This window comes from Athene noctua, chromosome 3 (assembly GCF_965140245.1).
Source record: "Athene noctua chromosome 3, bAthNoc1.hap1.1, whole genome shotgun sequence".
Lineage (NCBI taxonomy): Eukaryota > Metazoa > Chordata > Aves > Strigiformes > Strigidae > Athene > Athene noctua.
This window is the reverse complement of record NC_134039.1, coordinates 83,676,033-83,696,023: the sequence shown is the minus strand read 5'-3', so window position 1 is coordinate 83,696,023 and position 19,991 is coordinate 83,676,033. Positions and strand designations below refer to the sequence as shown.

The following is a 19,991-nucleotide window of genomic DNA, read 5'->3' as shown; positions in this document are numbered from 1 at the left end:
CTCTTGGACAGGTGGGTCTACAAGACAATGTTGGTTTGAGGCTGAATTCCCCAAAAAGGAATATCAGTTCACAGTAATCAGGATCAACAATGAAGTCGCTGAGGTCCTCACAGTGGAGAGACATGGGGACTTCTGGAGAGAGATTCTTCCCATTCTAGGTGGGATGAGTGATTGAATGACCAACTCTGAGATGGGTACAGACATATATACGAAGAATCTCATTCTTCCAGCTTACTGTATGGCAGAAGATGCCAAATACAGGCATTCATTGACATTTTAGTCATGCTAGGGTATCCTACCTGGCCTCCAGCAAGACACAGGTCTTCCATAGGTCCTGTATTGTATCTGCCAGTCCCACATGGGTGTTTCAGAAACGACTAAGCCTCCCAGATCTAATCAAATTTAGACAACTGATTGATGCCCTAAGTGACCAAAGTCATACATGATAGCTGGTATGGACCTGAAGGATGTGAGCACAGATCTGAAGCTCAGCCTTTTAAATCACAGTCTCCCAAACCACCACCCAAACTCTCTTGCTAACTTGCAAAAAGTTCATTGCCCTTTCAGCCCTGCTTCCCCAGAAAATCTAAGGCGCACACAGTGAGACAACATAACAGTGCTCACTTGCAGAATATGTATTTTTTATTCTCTCCTGGTCAAGAAGCATTTTACAAACTGAAACTTGTGTTTCATTTCATCCAGCATGAGTTAAAAATCGCATAATGGTAAGACCGAAACCATAGGCAGAAAAACTTTCCTCCAAGCCTGAAATACTCTGGATTACTCAGACTGGCGTGCGGCCAGGACACTGCGTTAACTCCCTTGTCCCTTTGAAAGGTCTTGTTAGCACAGCTATGGAGACGTCAGATTTGAACGCATCCCCTGGCAGTAGCACCCATCATGGGAGGGTGCCGGTGCTCTCCTGGCTCAGCACCTCCAACAACTACCTTGTTGGTTAGTAGCAGCTTCCCATGGCGCTGAGCCACAGCCATGGGCATGCTGCAAGGACGGGTGCAATAAACACAGTTTTAGCAAACTGCCCTGTGTGTTGATACTGATAATTAAGAGGGGACAAGCCAGCCCCAGCCACCCGAACGACAACCACCTCAAAAACCTACTTGCTCCATGATGCTGTCGTCTGCCATCAGCTTCTCCTCCAGGTACCTCGCCATCAGCTCTGAGTCGGGCTGCCCCGCTGAGGTGGAGAAGCCCCAGCAGAGCCACAGCCAGAGGATCATGGTGGAGGGGAGCGCAGGCCGGGGCCGCCTGCCCCGCAGGTGAGAGGGAAGCCCGGCTGCCTGCAGCTCCCGCCTGTGCTGCCAGACGGGCTGCGAGGAGGCTGACAGGAGGCGAGACGACCCACCCTCTTCTCCTCCTTCCCAGCTCGGGACCGGCCCCTTTTTCACTCAGGGCGGCTTCCCGTGCTGCCCGGGGCTGCCGGGGATCCCTGCAGGGTTTCCATCCTCCAGCTACTCCCCTCAGCCGGGAGTGCCACGGACCACCGGGCAGGAGCCACCGCCATGCCTCTCCCGATGCCACTCTCAGCCCCCATCTCGCCTCAGGCAGCGGAGAGGGGTGGCACCGGGGGTCCCTGAGGTGCTGCTGCCTGTCATTTTGGCACCAGAGCACCGCAGCCCGGGGTGGCCCTCAGCGGGGGAGAAGGTTGAGGGGACATTTCCTCCACCTGGCTGGGTGCTGAGGCTGGGCCTAAGATGGCCGCCCTGCCCGAGGGGCTGGTGCCCAGTGCCAGAGCTGGAAGGATGCGCAGGGCTGCCGGGGTGTCTCCTCATGGGGTCACCCACAGAATCAGCAGTCCTGAACAGCTTACACCACCATTCATATTAAAAACTGCCCTCCTACCCACTCCTTAGGGAGCACAATTGAAGGACACGCTTCAAGGCTGGGGCTTTAACTAGGAGCGGTAAAACCCTCCGGTTTCACCCTCTCTGAAGGGGCACCTCCTCCTATTCCCCAGTCAGGAGAGCCCTGGTTTGTTTGTGAAAGCTGCCCCAGGGCCCGCCATCCCGGAGCAGGGCAGGGCTCCCTTCACACCCTCACCTTGGCACACCATGGGGCAGCCAGGTGCCTCCCCGCCGGTGAAGACAGCCAAGACCCATGCTTTCACCCCACTTTCTTCTCATCTAGACTCCGTTTCTCAGCTGGGCAGAGCTGGGGTGAGCATCCTGTTCTTCCCTCGGTTTCGCAGAAGCAGAGCCCTGGGTCCCCACTGCCCAGCTGCCAGGGTTGTTCCTCCAGCCAGCATGGACCAGGTATGTCTCATTCCCAGGCGTTTGGGAACTTGCATCTGCAGTGCTCACCTAACTCCAAATCAGACACATTTACTATTTCATTTTCCTAGGCCAGCAGTAACTTCTTAAATCCAGCAGACCCAAATTTCCTCTCTTTTTGTTTGGTTTGGTTTTATTTTTTTCCAGGTGCTAGGTGCTGCATGCACAAACCTGTCAGGATTCAAATTCAAACTACTGTACTTTCTTTTTTCTTTCCAACTCTGTGTCATCAGCTGTTTTCCTTCAGCTCCAGTCCATGGCAATGACAGTCCAATGAGTGGCTCAATGTCTCTTGGCCTTGCTGGGATGTGTAAACGCACTCTCAGGCCACTGGAGTTTCTACTTCTGGACAGACACATGTGCACCCACCTGAAAGCGTATGTCCACTAAAAGCATATGTCCTGGGAGCATAATGTCCTCTAAATGTAGCTTGTTTAATGGAGGAGCAAGAAGGTGCTTGCCCCCCATACAGAAGGGATTAAGGGAAACTGGAGATGGAGTAAAGGGAAGGGACAGCAATGTTGATGCCTTTGGAACTCCCCTTCAGCAAATCAGTGACCCAGGCTTAGGCTGTGGCCACACCATGTTCACACACAGGCCTCTTGTGGCATTGCCAGAAGGAAGAAAGGAATTAAAAGCCTGGCCAGCCCCTTTCCCACTGGGACCACTCCACCACTGGCAGGTACAAGGGCCTCTGAAGTGGCCACATCCCCGATGGGAGCTGCAGAGCTGGGCAGCACTGCAGGGAATGACAAAGGGCTTACATGGCTGGAGAAGAGAAGATGGTAGGAGAAAGCTGGAGGGAGGGTGGGGAAAGATGCTTCAGGCCCCCAGAGACAACCCAAATGGTTGCTGTGCTGATCTTGTCACTGCCAAAAGATGGTCAAAGCCATTACCCTCAGCTCTTCACCATTTTAGATGGAGATGGAAGAGAGCTCAACAATCCACTTGGGGTTCAAAAAATATTTCAAAGCAATGGTTCAGGATGAGACCTGATTTAAGGACAGAAAAAAAATGTTTTGAAGTGTTTTCCAGCTGCATCCAGTTTATTCCAGCTTCTGCATGTCTTGTCCAGCTCAGACACAGAAGAATGAGCACACTCTTGGGCTCCAGATGAAGTGGGGCTGCAGCCTCCTGTGCCCTCTCTACTGGCATTAGGATGGGCTGCTCCTCAGCCTTCTCTATGTTTCACTAACTAGGGGCCACAGCTGAATAAAAGTCTTGTAGCTCTCCAGCACATGCTTAGAAATGCTGGAAACTGGCATTTAAAACAATATATATAGGATTATTTTCCTACTGGTTTTGGAAAATCTAGAGGAAACTAAAGCACCCCTGTAAAAGTGAGTCAAAATTGCCCTGCTAAACCCTAGAGTAGTGCCTGGGCAGGATGGGGAGATGTTTGCCAGCTTGAAATAACGATTGGGCAGTCAGGAGACATTTGGAGAAACATCCCAATCTCACCAGCTATCACTGACTCCTGATCAGTACTCAGCTTGTTTCATCAGCCACTCTGCTCCTCCCATTGCACAGGTGAGGAGCTGAGGGCCAGAGTAAACCAAAACAGTGAGGCAGTGCAAAGATATTGCAGTAAAGCTGATCCTAAGCACATCTGGTGAAAGGAGGAGATCCAGACCAAAACAGGACCCTGGAGCAGGTATGGGATAACCAACAGGCATGAGGGAATGAGCTGGGAAAAGCACTGCTCTTCCCAAAGTGATCAGGACCAGCCAGTTCTGCTCATCTGCCCTTAGCAAGGGCACCTAAGGACACAGCACATAGCTAAGTAAGACCAAGGTCTGTTTTAACATGGTTCAGATGCAGTTAGGTTTGGTCAGTGAACATTAAGCCTGGGGTCTTGATTGTTCACATTATCCCCTCTTCCCCTTCCTGGGAATCTCCTGATTTTGGGGACGAACGTGGCAGGCACGGTTCTGGGGATGCCGTTGGAGACCAAGATAAGCAGTTACTCAGGTGTGTTCACATTAGACATGTTTGATGCTGACTTTTGCCGATTTAGCAAGATGAGCAGCTGTTCTTTGGGTGGGAGCTCAGCAAATTAAATTGCCTAGCATGCCTGCGGCCAGCATGAGCAGAGACACTGGAGAGAGGCATGATCTAACAGCTGAGCTTCCACGCACGTTTCACCTGGAACAGATCATGTTATATTAAGGAATCTCTCTGTGTTGACACACAAACACATGCACCTTGGTGGTGCTCTGCCTTCACACATCTGCATCCCCCTTTTTCCGTGCAAGGCTCATGAGTAGGACTAGTCTTCCACTTTTTCAACATACCAGTTAAATAAACCCTGCAGGGAGTGTTGAAGCTAATGAAAAAGTTGGCACTTCCTAGCTCGAGCAGGGGTTTTCCAGGCTCCAGACTAAAGTTGAGGGAACAAGATCAGAGCTGCATGTGGTCCTAACATTAGTGCTATGGCTGCATGGATTCCTAAATTTAAGATTTCCAGTTCTCTGTTCTTCTAGGTAGAAGAATGAGACACCAGACACCCAACTCATGCAGAGGCACCTATATTAAATGCACAACTAGAAGTGTCTGAACCAGGAACTAAACCTACCCAAAGCACAAACAAACGGTAGAATTTAGCGGCATGCAAAGCCAGCAACTTGATCAAAAAATTGGCAAGGGTCCCAAAGTGTTACACAGGCATAGACATAGATAAATGTCCAGAGGTAAAAATTAATTACAGTGAAGGCAATTGCATTAAGTATTTTCTTTCCAGTCTTAACCTAATCAATCTTCTCTGAAACATCTGGATGGGACCTGATGATCCCCAGTTCTGACACTATCTGGGAGGTGCCTGTGTTCCTGAAAGGTCTTTTCTGGGGTCCCAGTGGCTGCTGATCTCCCTGTTGCCATTAACTGTGTGCCCCATGGCCCAAGAGATCATTTCAGAAATTAAAAATCTGGTATTGTTCTGATGAAATACACCCAAAGTCTCTGCCAAAGAGCCCCGGTGCTGGGGATGTCTGACTCTGTCTGGGGGACATCAGGGCAAACAGTCAGGTCACTGAGTCCTGGTACCTGATGTGTCTCTGCTGAATGGCAGTACAAAGAGAAGAAAGTTGAAGCAGCAAGAAAGCCTTTTCTGTATGTCCATATATCATTTCCCGGGATGGCTGGGGTGTAGTGGGATGAATGTCAGGGTAGTAGGCACCCTGGGTAAGTGTGTTGTCCTGTTCTTACCTAGATCAGTGGAAATTTTCAGATAAGAAATTCAATATGGGAACGGGAAACTGGCTATCTCATAAGGCACAGAAACTGTGAGTATTTCTCCCCAGGTGCAAGCCAGGTTAATACAATTTAATTATTCTGAGGGACAGACTCTTCCCAGCAGTCACTCCAAGTACTTCAGGGAGGACAGTGCATGAAAATTTCCTTCCAGAGGAATCCCAACCACAAGAGGACAATTCATGAAACAGCCCAACAGACACATACCACAAAACATCTCACTGAGATCCTGTGCTCCTCGGCTTTGAGCATCCTTAGCACTTGTTCCTCCCCTATATTTTTTGTATCTTCTCCTAGAGAAACTTCAGCTTTTTGGACTCTTTTGGACAGTATATTTGAGCAGTTCGTGCCATCTAGTGGTGATACTGATTTCCCAATCTTGTTATTTTTACCGAAAAAATTAAGCCGCATTTGGTGGTTATGAGAGAACGGAAATCAGGGGTTACAAAATTAATGTTTAAATTCAGTTCTGTTCTAAAGGACTTTTTCATCTCTTCAGACCAGCAGTGATTAACTTCTCCATCCAGGGTCCCAGATACATCCAGGAACAGTTATATTAAGCTTTATATTTTTGATGAGAGAGGGCTGGTCACTCAGAGCTAGGGACACGTACGTGAACAGAACTCAGACAGAAAACTCAATCCACCTAAGAGGGTGAGTAAACACTGAGTCCAAGGTATATAGTTAGATTGTCAGCCCCTTGACTACATGATTTAAAACCAGCCTGGATGTTTTACATACCACAGAGCTACAAGCCAACCTCCTGTCTGAAGAAGCATGCCTGGGATCTTCATGCTGAGATTCCCCTCTGCTCAAAAAGCCTGCAATGGTGATAAATGCCGAGCAGCTCACTCCAGGAGGTAGGATTCATTCAATGAAGCATAGATGTCCCCAGAATTAGTGTTCTCCTCTGAGTCTGTGATTGGACTCCCTATATTGTACATGACATAAATTAGACCCAGCAAGGGCAGGATTCATCCCATCCGATGGTGCGGCAAGTAATTACAAGTAAGCGCCATATGGTCAGAAAAAATATTTTTATTTCCGTGGACTAAAAAAGGGAGACCAAGGTGTACAATCAGGTAATCCCATCCCTCATTATGGTTGACAGTCGGCTGAATATGAGCTGACAGTGTGCCCAGGTGGCCAAGAAGGCCAATGGCATCCTGACTTGTATCAGAAATAGTGTAGCCAGCAAGACTAAGGTGATTGTCCTCCTGTATTCAGTACTGGTGAGGCCGCATTTCAAATACTCTGTTCGGTTTTGGGCCCCTCACTACAAGAAAGACATTGAGGTGCTGAAGAGGGTCCAAAGAAAAGCAGCAAAGCTGGTGAAGGGTCTAGGACACAAGTCTTATGAGGAGCGGCTGAGGGAACTGAGGTTGCTTATTCTGGAGAAAAGGATGCTCAGGGGACACCTTATTGATCTCTACAACTGCCTGAAAGGAGATTGTAGCGAGGTGGGGGTTGATCTCTTCTCCCGGGTAACAAGTGATAGGACGAGAGGAAACAGCCTCAAGTTGCACCAGGGGAGGTTTAGATTGGATATTAGGAAAAATTTCTTCACCAAAAGGGTTGTCAAGCACTGGAACAGGCTGCCCAGGGAAAGGGTTGAGTCACCACCCCTGGAGGTATTTAAAAGATGTGTAGATGTGGCAGTTAGGGATGTGGTTTAGTGGTGGACCTGGCAGTGATAGATTTGTGGTTGGACTTGATGATTTCAAGGGTCTTTTCCAACCTAAATGATTCTATTGTTACTATGAGTATTGAAAAACCCTTCTCCCATCCTCCCCATTCTCTTCCTGTACACTCAGCTCATCCATGCACATCATTTACCTCCACCTCCTTGGGAAGCTGCAACACAGAAGATGATCTGCAGTAGCATAGGGGAGGGGAACACTGGCCAGGTCAAGCTATTTGGGCCCGAGGGATACAGAACTGCTTATCAAATGAACTCTGCATTCAGAAACTGTCTCTTCAGAAGAAGCAATGTTGCAGGCTCTACACACGCACCATCTGAGAGCTGAACCAGAGCTTAGGGAGAAAGTAAGGAATAGGTGATGTAGAAAACCGCTGTGTAGATGGATCAATGCAAAAGCAAGATGCATGTGCTGTGAAGGCTGTGTACTAGTACAGGCTCCTAAGCTTACTAGAAAATCTGAATGTCATCTCCAAGTTCAAGATCCAGGATTGCCCAAAGGATTGTGGGAGAGAGCAAATCAGGACTAATTATTCAATGCCTCTTCCAGCGTAACATCTGTGAAACAATATATGGAGCTATCATGTGACAGATTCACAGTGATCAAAAGTTCATTCTGTCTATAGTTAAGGTGTGGAACTTCTCACAGGATGCTATAAATGTGAATTTTTTATCCAATCTCTTCAGAGGAGATGATAAGTTTATGGAAAATAAATTAACTAAGAACTGCTAAACAAATGGAAACCATCTCCTATAGCTACAAGAATCTGGACGCTAGGAGGGTATTTGGAAAATACCTTACATGCTTGCTCCAGTTCTTATTTTCTTTCTTAAGCACTTCTGGCAGCTCTGACAAGTCAGTGAGATGAAAGGTCACAGTTCTGCTGGTATTTCTTCTGAATATCGGAACGTAACTTCAGGTCTCAGCCTGAGAGACAATCTATTGAAAAGACAGAGAAAGAATGTGTAACAGCAGACTGGTGCTTCAGAAATCTTTTCCTGAAACATCGAAATGTAACATAACATAGGGTAGGATAACAGAATACAATTAATATAGCTAATATAATATAATATAATATAATCTTGTTTGTTGTTTTGTCCCTGGGTTCACCTAGTAATTCAGTCTTTTCAACTGGGATTGCTCAGATATCTGCAAATTTCCTTTCTTCCTGGAAGAGTGGAAGGGATACCCCACCTACTTTTACCAGAAACCCACTTCCTCCATTCTTTCCCCCTTGTTTTTTTCTGGCTTACTTTATCCCATCTCTTGAAGTACCCAAAGAAACAGGGAGGCCGAAACAGTTTCAGAAGCATCCAGGAGCTGTACAACATGCATCTAAAAATGCATCATGAAACATGCATCAGATGTTTTCACATTAATAACTTTGAAAAACTAGAACTATCCCACCACCAGCTATGATCCTTTCTCAGCCAGAGTGGAAAAAGGGTGTTTGTGTGGGTCAAGATCCAACCCAAAGGTCTCTGCCAACCCCTGTGAGCTGCCTGGGTGGGAGGGCCCTTGGAGGAGCACAGCGTTGCTGCCTCCATCGCTCGGAGAACTAGTCTTCACCTCACTTACTATAAACAAACAAGCTAGGAGTGAGTTCTTGCTTTGATCTTTTGAAGTTTTGGATACTCCAAGGTCTATGCCTAGCAGGAAATTAGTCAAACATCATGGGAAGCTACAAAAGCAAGAAGTGAGCCTATCCAAGCCTGAGCTGTTATCGAGGGCAGAGGCGAGTGAAGACACTATTTGGATAACCCTTGCTCAGGCACCACAGCTCAGACTTGCGTTGCAAGGCAAATATTTACCTACGGCCTAAACAAAGTCAGCGTTTCAAAACTTTGTTCAAAATACTGCATAACCCTGAGATGTTTCCTTGAACTTGTCTCAGAGAAGGAAAGATCTTGTGCCTAGTACCTATGCGGGCTGATCTCAGGAGACAAGCAGAATGAAAATGAAGCATCTGATCTGCTTCCTGATTTTGTTCTTCATTTCTGGAGTAGGAAGCTTTGATCTTGTTATCGACGAAATCCCAGATGTGAGTATTTCAAGGCAAGGCCTAGGTCTCCCTTCCTTGCTGAAATCAGTATTGAAGCTGCAGCTGGCTTCAGTGGGAGCAGAACTGGGTCACTGCTTCATAGCTCTGCTTGTATCTTATGATTCTATTCTACTTTTAGCTGTAAATGGGATTCTTCTGATAATTGGTTTTCACCTGTCATTCATAGTGCTGCTTTTTTATTATCAAGGTTGGGATAATACGGGCATAACTCCAAGTTTCTTTTCAAGCAGGTTTCTTATTTTTAGTTCAACTTTACCTTTTCTGGTGGTTTTACCTTAAACATTCCAATGGGCTTCTATGCTCCAGCCTTCAGCATATTTTATATCCTGTTTCCCTGGAATAAGCAGAAACAGAGCACCTAGATATCTTTGTGGATGGGGTCTCCTGTACAGACCACTATGAACTTCAGCAAAGCTTCACATGCACTCAGGGTTTTGTTAACAGGAGTTCAAATATGGAGTTAAGATCCTATTGACTGCTAAGATTCCTTAGCAGAGGGATGAGGTAATTTATAGAAGAGCTTGTAATTAGGATAATACAATGATGAGAAGTATAGTTATAGATTTGACTCTGAAGCTGACTCTAAATTTAAACCCCCGGACTCAGGTGAACTTAGGTTTGGGTGGCTACACCCATTTCCACCTTGCCATATTGCAATATTTCGGTGAAGTCAGCAGGGATGGTGTGAAGCTTTCTTTTGCTTTGTAGCATTAACAAAAAGAATTTGTGAGCAGGAATATCCTCTTTTTCTTCTTACAGCACTTTTCATGACACAGTGAGATTTTTGGACTGAGTTTGTAATTCCCAGGAAAAATATTCCAAACCTGTGGTCCTTTCTAACCATAGTTGTCATAGCAGTTTAACATCAATGTGCTTAAATAATTTAATTTTGTGCAAACCTTTGTGTGTATGCTATCATATAAATTGGAGAGCAACTCATGTACTTAAAATTCTTTATTGCCATAAACTAAATTTCTAAAAAAATTTAGTTAGGAGTATTACTGTGGTGTAAAAAGCATGCTACTAATTGAACCAGTGCAGCTTTGCACTTGGAAAAGACCTGATGTTCCATTGATGTCAATGGGACAAATTTAGTTCTCAGGTATATTAGTATAAAATCAGAGAGAATTTCTACTGGTTTGAGCAGAAATTCTCTGAACTTGCTGGTTTAAGTGAGATCAGCATCTGAAGTGCTGTAGTTACCATGGCTAGACCCATCCTGATGATAATCTGCCTCTTGCTCTTTATGGTCATTCCAATGTGTTAAATATTATTCCCTTTTTCAGAAGGAAAGGTTGTAAAATGATAGCAAAGGTCATGATCTTACAAGAGTATATAGAGCTAGTTGGCCACAGAGGGAAACTGAATGTGTGGAGATGCTGCATTTTGGTCTGAGATTGTTTGTTGCTCTGCTCCCCATTTGCACCAAGGGGAGGTAAATTCCCTTTGGAACTCTATTAGAGTGCTAATCAATAATAAAGCAAGTGACAAATCAAAGAGTAAGGCAGCAACAACACCTCTTTCTTTCTTCTTCTTTCTTCTCTAGGAAGTGGAGAACCTGATTGACCTAGAAATCGATGGAGTTCCTCCAAGCTCCAAGACGAGGAATGGCAGGTACCAGGTACAGTACTCAGAAATGATTCAAAAAAAAAGGGACTCAAGAATGCCTGAGAGCTCTCTCCAGGTGGCTTGTTCCATGTCAAGGGCTGTGACTGTGCAATCAGGTGGAACCAGCAGGTCCTTATATGCATTGAGACCTCTATATCACTTGGTGGGATAAGAACTGCTACTATCTTTGTGCAGTACCTAGTACAACAAGGCTTTGTTCCATATGTGTGCTCCCAAGGACCATAACACAGATGCTGAACAATGGAGATACTTGTCTGTCTAACTTAACATGTGGGAAAAACCCCACTGATACTGGTGAGGCTTTTCCATGAGAAAATGGAAGAGGACTTCAGACACTGGTAATGCAGGTAGAAACCTGCATTAGAAAGGTAGAAACCTTTCAGTCCTGCAGGCAGTCTATTCATTCATATTTAACTCGGGTCAAAAGAGTGCAGCAATGTGTCACATGGGTAATGAGCTGGTGGAGTCTGAGACCAGGGTAGAGAAGTTGTTTCCAGCATGCTGATGGGTTGCAGATTATTATAGTCTGTCAGCTTCTGAAGCAGAAACATTTAAAACAGCATTGTGGGAGTTTTCTTGTATTTTACACAGTAGTAATTAACAATAATAATCATGAAGTCAGTTGTTCGAAGCTATTAACTTTTATTACACATCATGAAAGAAATTATGATCAGAGTGGACTTTGTCTTCCGCCAAGCTCTGGTACTTCCTTTCCTGAGCTTGTTCAATATAGTGAAAACAGAAGGCAAACACGATTCTTCCTTATCCTAAGGCTTTTTGAAAGGGGCCTCACACAGAGTGTAAATGTAACTTACTGACACCTAAAGCCCCCATTACACTGCTAGAAAAATGGAAGATTTTAGCATAAATATGGATCAAGCCAGCTCACATTTTCCAGACCAGTATTTAAATAATTTAATCATGATCTAAGCCAAAATCCTCTCTAGCTGCACTTCTTCAGGGCATCATTTCTTTCCAGCATGGTTATATTAATGCTATACGTATTATATTGCTTCTGTTCCCCAACTTTCTGGATACATAGTGATATAGACATATGCATGCGGTAATTTACAATTTTACTAGTGGTTTTATTATACCACTTTTTCCTTATATTCCCAGATATTCTTTCCTATCCTTTACCTGTCAAATGAGTCTTTGCAAACCAGCAGGACTAACATGTCAGCTATAGGATGAGCTACCCTTATGTTAGTTGAATCACAATAAAATATTAATAAAGGAGATTAAACTAAAGTACGTGAAACATCTTGAGTGAGTAGCTCTTAGTCAACAGCAGGCACACAGTTACTTACTGTGGATCACTAGAGGAAGGCTGTCTTCCAAATTATTGTTTTAGCACTATGTTTTTCTACAGTGAGGTCACTAGCCCATTGGCAACAAGACAACAGAAGTCCTCTGCAGACCCTACTGATTAGCTCTAAATAGAAAGAATTGCTTTGTAGGTCCAAATAAGGTATTCTGGTGAAAAATATTTGCTCCTGAGTTATTCTAAAAATACTGAGTCTCAGGTATGTGAACGGTTCTCGTGACCACAGAAGCAGAGCACCTCATGGGCTGGAATGTGGGTAACCTTGTGAGCCTCCGTGTGATGGTGCACTGCCATTATCTCTGTTTTGGAGATAGATCGTGGAACTTGTGTCTAGACTGTGAGACAGGATGTTCTATAGCACGTCCCCCAGTCCTGGTCCTGGTCTCTGGCTGTCCAGAACCAGGTGAGATCATACCTAATTCCTTCCTGCTCTGCCTGCCTGGTTTCCTCTCCATGAGAACCCACACGGGAGGGAAATAGAGAAGGAGAGAGAGGGTGGAATCAGCTGGCTGGAGAGTCCTCCCAGCTCCTAGGGTATAAATGCAACCAGAAAGACCACAATTCATCTCCAACACCGTGAAGACAATGTCTGCCAAGACCTAGGTTTGAAGTTGCTCTTCTTGCACCTCACAGTAAGAGTCATGATTCCCAAAAGAGACTGCACTGAAGTTTCAGTACGTTAAAATCTGCTTAGGAAATGGCTCACATGAAAACAAGTGAATCTATGAAAAAACAGCCCCTCAACAGGAAGGACATGCCAGGTAGATCTCATCCTCTTTCTAGTTTCTCATGCTGGTCATCTGCTTTTCAACCTTTCCCTTAATCTACAGATTCTCATGACTTTCCCTAGGAATTTTCATGCCCCGGTAGAAAAGTCATTTTCCTGAAATGCAGTGTAAGAGCTCTGAATCTGCTTTCCTCGTTTTGCTAAGTCACACCTGAGAAGTAGCCTGTGGACTGCAACTTGAAAACAATGGTAAGCTAGGCATCCCATAGATGACCTGCGGCGGGCGGAGGAAGCAAGCAGCCGATTCAATGTGAATGATAGAGCAAGCTTCAACTTTATTGACAGAAATCACCCCTTATATAAGCACTCTACAATAATCATGCATACTACTCACAAATCTATTGGATACATGTAAAAAGCTACATTATAATATCCCAGCCCCCTGTGGCATCTCAGACATGTCACAACATCTTCCCTCTTCTGGCCTGCCTCCTTTCCCAAGGTTGTTTTTACCATCAAGGCCATTGTGTACCTCAGTTTCTCTCTTTGTTAACATAACAGTCTGTTGTTTGGCATAACTGTACCCTGGGTTTATTCCTTTGTTTACCTCAGATGGCTGCAATCAGCTTCTGCAGAGACCCATGGCCTTGCTCTCTGCAAGCCGTTCTCCAACAATGACCCACTTGCCATGCATTCCTTCCTTAGACACCACAGCTTCTTCTTCCACAGACAGGACAGGAGGAATCAGGGTCAGCAGCTCTGGATAATAATTGAAGCACCCAATATTTTCTTGATGGTAGAGTGCATAATAGTTGCAATAGTCATGCACAGTGATTTGAACAACAATCATTATAGAGGGCTAAATATCCATAGCCTGTACAGATGTCAGGAGAACATAGGTCTCAGTACCTGAAGATAGGGCCCATCATCTATCAAGCAGATTCTTAAAACAGTTCCTGAGGTGCTTGTCTCCACCCTAATCAGCAATTAGCCACACGTTAGATAATTGCACAAGATACTGTTTCTAGGCAGTGTGGCCATCAGCAGATCTGGATGTGGTTTAAAGGCAAGGATCAGCTGTAAATCCCCATGCCAGAAATAGCACAAGTCTCACGTGCTACAGAAACCCATGTTCCCAGTAACCACACCAGTGCTCAAACCTGAAGTATAGTTATCTACAGCTCTGTCCTCCTGACCCGCTGGAGTGGCTGCCCTCTGCAACCTTTGACATCCTGGGGGGATGGTTGGCCCGCCCCATGTCTGATCTCTAACACCAGCAGTGGGAGTCATTACATCTGCAAGTGATAAGCTCACATCTCCATCAGTGCCTCTCTCTTCTCCACCTTCACAAAAACAAACAGGAAGGAAATATGGGCATCTTGGAAACTTTACACCATTCATAAAGTGAGACAGGAACCCTAAGCTCTTCTGAGAATCAGACAGGTATCACAACAAAACCAATCCCCTCTGTGCTACGGTCTTGGTCTTCATCTTTTCAAAATTAAATGTTTCGGTTAAGGTTGGTTTAGTCTTAATTTGTATTCATGCTGATGATATTTCCTATGCCAAGGGTATGTGTGGGGACAACAGTCATTCTTTATCAGATGTGAAGGGTCCAGTTCACTGTACAGTGATATCTGTGGGGTGTCAGGGTGGACTGAGCAAGGATCAGTCCATCAGGCTTTGCAGAGTGTCTCTGGAGCACCATGAACTTTCAGATCTGAAATCCCAGACGGAATGCTTCAGGTGGAGCCCGGACAGATAGTAAATAAACACCTACATTTGTTCTCAGCCAGGTGAAAATCCTTAGGAGCCTTAAAATTATCTCATTAAAATTATCTTTCTATGACATGAATCAGCTCTTATATTAACTTCAAATGAACTTAGTAACTGTGTAACAGGCCTTATATGCACCATATGACTAAGTTTTTGTGAGCATCTTCTGTGGTTTTGGGTCCTCTTGGATTCAAGCGCTACTGAAACTTGAAATGAGATTGGTATGTTTTGGTACATTTTTATAATTAAAAGAATTCTTTCAACCAAATGAGGGTATCTATTTTCAGATGTAAGAGGTCACACCACTGGCTGTGAAGAGCTGAGCTTGCCTATTTGTGATGATAACACCAAAATAGATATCTACATTAAACATTTGCCTCCCCCTACAACTAGGTGAGCCAAATCCCATCAGGGATTACTGATGCAAGGTTAAATTTTAGGGAATTAAACAGAATGATTCAAATGGCCACAAGATGTCACCACTTCTTCATCGAAATTTTCAAATGGAAATATTCCTAGGGCAGGGGGAAAAAAAAAAATCAACCATTAATGAGCAGTTTCAGCTCTTCTAAGCAGTGCATACATAACTACCTTTGCATATGTACAAGTATATAAATGTAACATCGGTTACACAATAGAGTCTTTTATACATGCATATTGCATATAATGCGATAATATAAACATATATTCTATAATGTAAGTGAAAACAGAATGAGATAAAACAGTCAGGGTTTTGAGGTTTTCCACTTTTCCTAGCAAAATAAAGAGAGATTTTTTCTGTTAAAAGCAAGGGTTTCTGAGTAGGACTTCTTGTCAGCATGTTTTGCTTTCAGGAAATATATTTTTGTTCTAGAAGAGAATTTTTTCGATTAAAAAAAAAAAAAAAAACCAAAAAAAACAGGGGAAGAGAGATCATCCCGTGTATAAATACATAAAATAAGACAAAAGGATTATGCACACGAAGTCTGAGAACTCAAAGCAATTTTCATCATCTGGGAAAGCAGCTTTTAGATGTTACCACTGTTTGATCCCTGTCTTGAAACAATCTGAAATACAGCTTTGCTGAAATACAGCTTTGCTGAAATACGTTCTCCATATTTTTCTCTTCCAGAGAAGTACATCTGACTGGGGGTATGTTGGAGACCTGGTAAGTTTTTTTCTTCCTCTGTAGAAAATAATATTGAACAAAGTGATTTTCTAGTTAACCATTTTTTTGGAAATCAATCCTTTTGTTTGTTCAGTTCCTTGTTTTTACTGCTGGTTGGGTATTAACCTATTTTCTTTAAACAAAGCACTGTTTGCACAACGCTGTTTGTACAACTGCACTTGGAGGGAGAAGGGTATGGTAAATATGAAGAAATAAGCATCAAAAATTATTAGACAAAGACAATATCTTAATATACCGGTTTAATACTGTTCTCCCACTGCCATGGTTTAACCATTTACAAGACTATGTTGGTACCAGTGCTGTAGGTCTCCTTTATTTAGGACTTTTATTTAAAACATAAGCTCTCCCCGCCTGAGTATATGATGCTGAGGATTACTGTGTGTCCTTCTCTGCTGAATTGAACCAATAGAGTCATTTCAAGGACTGATTGCATGGTCAAAAGCAAGGAAAACATTCCAGCTTAATAAATTCCTTCTTTCAGCTGAAATGTTCTAATGAACTGTATTCACATGAGTATCCTGCCATATTGCTGGGTAAAATATGTCCTGAACTTCAGTTTATGTGCCCTCTAGCTGCCATATTGTAAGGAATAGCAGTTGAAAAAAAGGAACTGAGACTATAAAAGGGGTTGATACTGCACTCTAGGGCACATTTTATAGATGTGTCCTAAATTTATACAGTAATTTTGTCAATTACAGGTGGAGGATGATGACAAGATAGGTCTTTACAGCTACAAAGTTCAATCCACTATAACGTCACGGTTGGCCAACACAATGATCCAAGCCAAAATGGTGAATAATGCAAAACGGTCCCAGCACATAGTGTTTGATGTACAAGTCCCCAAAGGAGCTTTTATTGACAACTTTACTATGTAAGTAGTGGGCAGCTATCAGTCTTGTGCTCTGGCAACGTTCAGTGTGGTGGCAGAATTTGGTGGGAGGGAATTATTTGTAAAAGCAAAATATCTCATTATTTTCCAGGTTCAGTGTCATTTTAGCAGGCTTTCTCAAGGAAAAAAGGCTCATGTCATCATACTGTCTGTCTGTCCATCTCTTCCTCTCCAGTAATTATTGGGCCATTGGCCAACATCAACAAAATTTGACAAAAGGACAGAAGTCTGGAATAGACTAAGCTCCTACCTGTCTGGTGCATGGTAGCACCAGATTGAAGGAGAGAGACCCAAATTAGAGCCCTCACTGAACAGAAAGGAACTCAGTATTCATTCAGAGAGGCAGCAGCCAGTTTGCTGGTCAGGAGACATGTCCTGATCCGTGTTCCAAAACAGCCATGACATTAGTAACTGCCTGCTCTGCCCAAAGAATAGGGAAAGGGTGAAGGAGTTAAGGAAGAGCAGATCCTCCTCAGAGTACAAGAGTGCTGGCTACTTGACATAAAAAAGCAGGTAGGAAAAAAAGATACAGATCTAGTGGAAACCAAACTTCATTACTTCAGGGTTAAACAAGAGCCTTATTATTTCATTTCCCACCAGTTTAGATTTCACTGATGTTTTTCTAAAGCGAAGAAACAGTCATCAATTGTAAAGTTGTTTCTTTTGCAAACTGACTGTGATTCTCTCTCTCCTAGGGATGTCAATGGTATAACATTTACCAGCAAAATTCGGGAAAAATCTGAAGCCAGAAAAATGTACTCTCAAGCAAAAGCCAAAGGCAAAGCTGCTGGAATAGTAAGGTATAAAGACTTTGGCATGTGGGTGTTGTGCTGAACGTATTCATAGGAGAAGAGACCCATCCCAGGAGATAGATGAGGGAGGAACCCTGAGAAGGAAAATGGGTTGCTCATTTACAGCAATTCTGATATTTAATTATCAAGGACTAAATTTGGGTTTCTGCTTTCAGCTTGACAAAACATACTGTGCTAACAGAAAACTGCTGTTCCCTGATATAGGCTACAGTTAGAACCGGACCCAGCAAATGCAAAGAAACTCTCTTTCTCCTTGTATTTTCTCAAAATAACTCCACAGCTGACTTTTCAGGAGCAATGCCTTGGATATGGAAAACTTCCAAACCGAAGTGAACGTGCCCCCAGGGACGAGGATCCAGTTTGAACTTCACTACCATGAAATGATTCGGAGGAAACTGAGCTCTTACGAGCACATCATCTCGGTGAAGCCAGGACGTTTGGCAAAGCACATGGAGGTAAAATAGAGCTAGTGTGTTTAGGCAGCACCCCATAGGTGAATCCTCACTGAGAAAGCAGCCAAGGTTCCTGCAAGCCCTGCAGCAGAACCATTCATCTGCAGCTCCTTCCTTTCATATGGGCTTGGTACAAATAACCTCGAGGTCACTGGGTAGACCAGCACGAAACACATTAAACGAGGAGCTATGCAGCTACATGAGTGAGGAGCAAATGTGTCCTGCCTCCTCTTGTACTAACACAGTTGGGCACCTCCTGAATCGTGACTGACTCACGTCAGACCCACTTGGGCAAACAAGCTTTGGCCTATATATACCCTTGTGTAAACTTGCCTTGACTGAAGGAAAACAAACAATGCTTGCTATTTATTTGGAACAGTGCTTTTCACAATAATCCCAACTTCATGAGATAGTGTCCTGTGAGAGCAGATGTTTTCTGATTGACAGACCCTCCACAACTGTCTGCCAGAAGATCATTTGTCTTATTCTTACCCTCTTACACTCATCCAGAGCTGTCCTCTGTCATCCATCAAGTCACAAGATACAGGGATAGTTGGACATTTCCACCTGCCCATTCTTATGTTCCTGTTTCATAAATGTCTTCTTCAGCTTTCCATGGCTTCATCACAAGGTGTATATGAAATTTTGCTGCTTGTGTTTCCCTGATGCAGGCTGTGAACTACTTCAAGCTGTCCAAAGGCCTGAGTTAGTCCTACTGAAAGGGACGCTGTGTCCTGGCTCCTAGTATTACTGACTATTCAAAACACAATCAGAAAAAGGCTTTATCCCAAGCTGACAGGACAAAACCTTTATTTTCCAAATCACCTTGGCCATCCGAACAAAAGGAAGAATGCTCTCTGTCCTGTCAATAACATGGGTAGAGAGGGAGAGGACTCATCACTGACTGTTCCTCCTGGCCTCCTCACCCAAAGCAGCACTGAGGCAGAGTCACTTCATGCTTCTGTCCTGCTTTCAGTGTAAACAATGGTATTACTCTTGACTCCTATCCCACCACTTGCCTCAGGGTGTAAGAGAGAGAGCAGGAAAGAACATTTATGACAAATTCTTTCTATTCTTTGGGCACTTTTTTTTTTTTTTTGTCGTTGCATTGTGGTCTATTTTCACCATTGCATGGATCCCTACCATGAATAAGACTAGCCCTACTGGAGTATTCTCAAAGGCAACCCATCCCCCAGATGGAGCTTGCCTGTGTAGAGTTCAGAAGATCCTGGTATAACACTGGCACTGCTCTATACTAAATGTCCTCCCTCCTGCCTTTAGGTGGATGTCCGCATTATTGAGCCGCAGGGACTTCGCTATGTGCATGTTCCTAATTCCCTCGGAGATCATTTTGATGGAATCACCACTATCTCCAAGGGAGAGAAAAAGGTAACACTCACAGACTGGAAATAGCATGAAAACATCAGTTTTCACATTTGTTCCTATGCAGTCATGACATTTTTTCATACCCACCAGAAACATGCAAAGCTATGGCAAAAAAAAATACAGTGTCTTCATTACTGATACCTAAATTTATGTACAAGATGCTCAAATACTACAGTCACAGCAGTACAGAAATAGTGTGTAGTCTGTCCATCTTCGTGCTAAGCTTTTCATTTGTAATTCTGAAACTGAGATTGCTGGATGTGGAAAAGGTGGGTGATGAATATCAAGTGGAATAACAGCTCTAGAATAACTCCACAATCTCAGTTTCAACTGAGAATATCTGCACAGGGACTTATTTTAGAACTGCCCTTTTCCTTAATATTCTTACCCTAGCTTTCTCCAGCATAGAAAAGGGGTATAGGAAAACCCTCTGACAGTGGAGCAGTTTTTCTCAAGAAACTTCAAGCAATGACTCTGGGAGGGTACAACTCTTTTCACTCTTACATAGACATCTAACACAGGATAT

General features: G+C 44.0%; 2 protein-coding genes across 2 annotated transcripts in view; one reads left to right on the top strand and one right to left on the bottom strand.

Annotated features, from left to right (window-relative positions):
- The window catches only part of ITIH5 (inter-alpha-trypsin inhibitor heavy chain 5), a 48,825-nt gene extending 47,499 nt beyond the window's left edge, over window positions 1–1,326 (bottom strand). Inside the window, exon 1 of the mRNA XM_074903523.1 lies at window positions 1,119–1,326. Within this exon, the coding sequence (XP_074759624.1) occupies window positions 1,119–1,238 (120 nt within the window). The 5' untranslated portion in view covers window positions 1,239–1,326. The remainder of the gene's footprint in view (window positions 1–1,118) is intronic.
- Window positions 1,327–9,117: 7,791 nt separating this feature from the next.
- The window catches only part of ITIH2 (inter-alpha-trypsin inhibitor heavy chain 2), a 30,404-nt gene continuing 19,530 nt past the window's right edge, over window positions 9,118–19,991 (top strand). Inside the window, exons 1-7 of the mRNA XM_074903520.1 lie at window positions 9,118–9,278; window positions 10,846–10,920; window positions 15,870–15,905; window positions 16,625–16,797; window positions 17,511–17,615; window positions 17,920–18,082; window positions 19,361–19,468. Of these exons, the coding sequence (XP_074759621.1) occupies window positions 9,189–9,278; window positions 10,846–10,920; window positions 15,870–15,905; window positions 16,625–16,797; window positions 17,511–17,615; window positions 17,920–18,082; window positions 19,361–19,468 (750 nt within the window). The 5' untranslated portion in view covers window positions 9,118–9,188. The remainder of the gene's footprint in view (window positions 9,279–10,845; window positions 10,921–15,869; window positions 15,906–16,624; window positions 16,798–17,510; window positions 17,616–17,919; window positions 18,083–19,360; window positions 19,469–19,991) is intronic.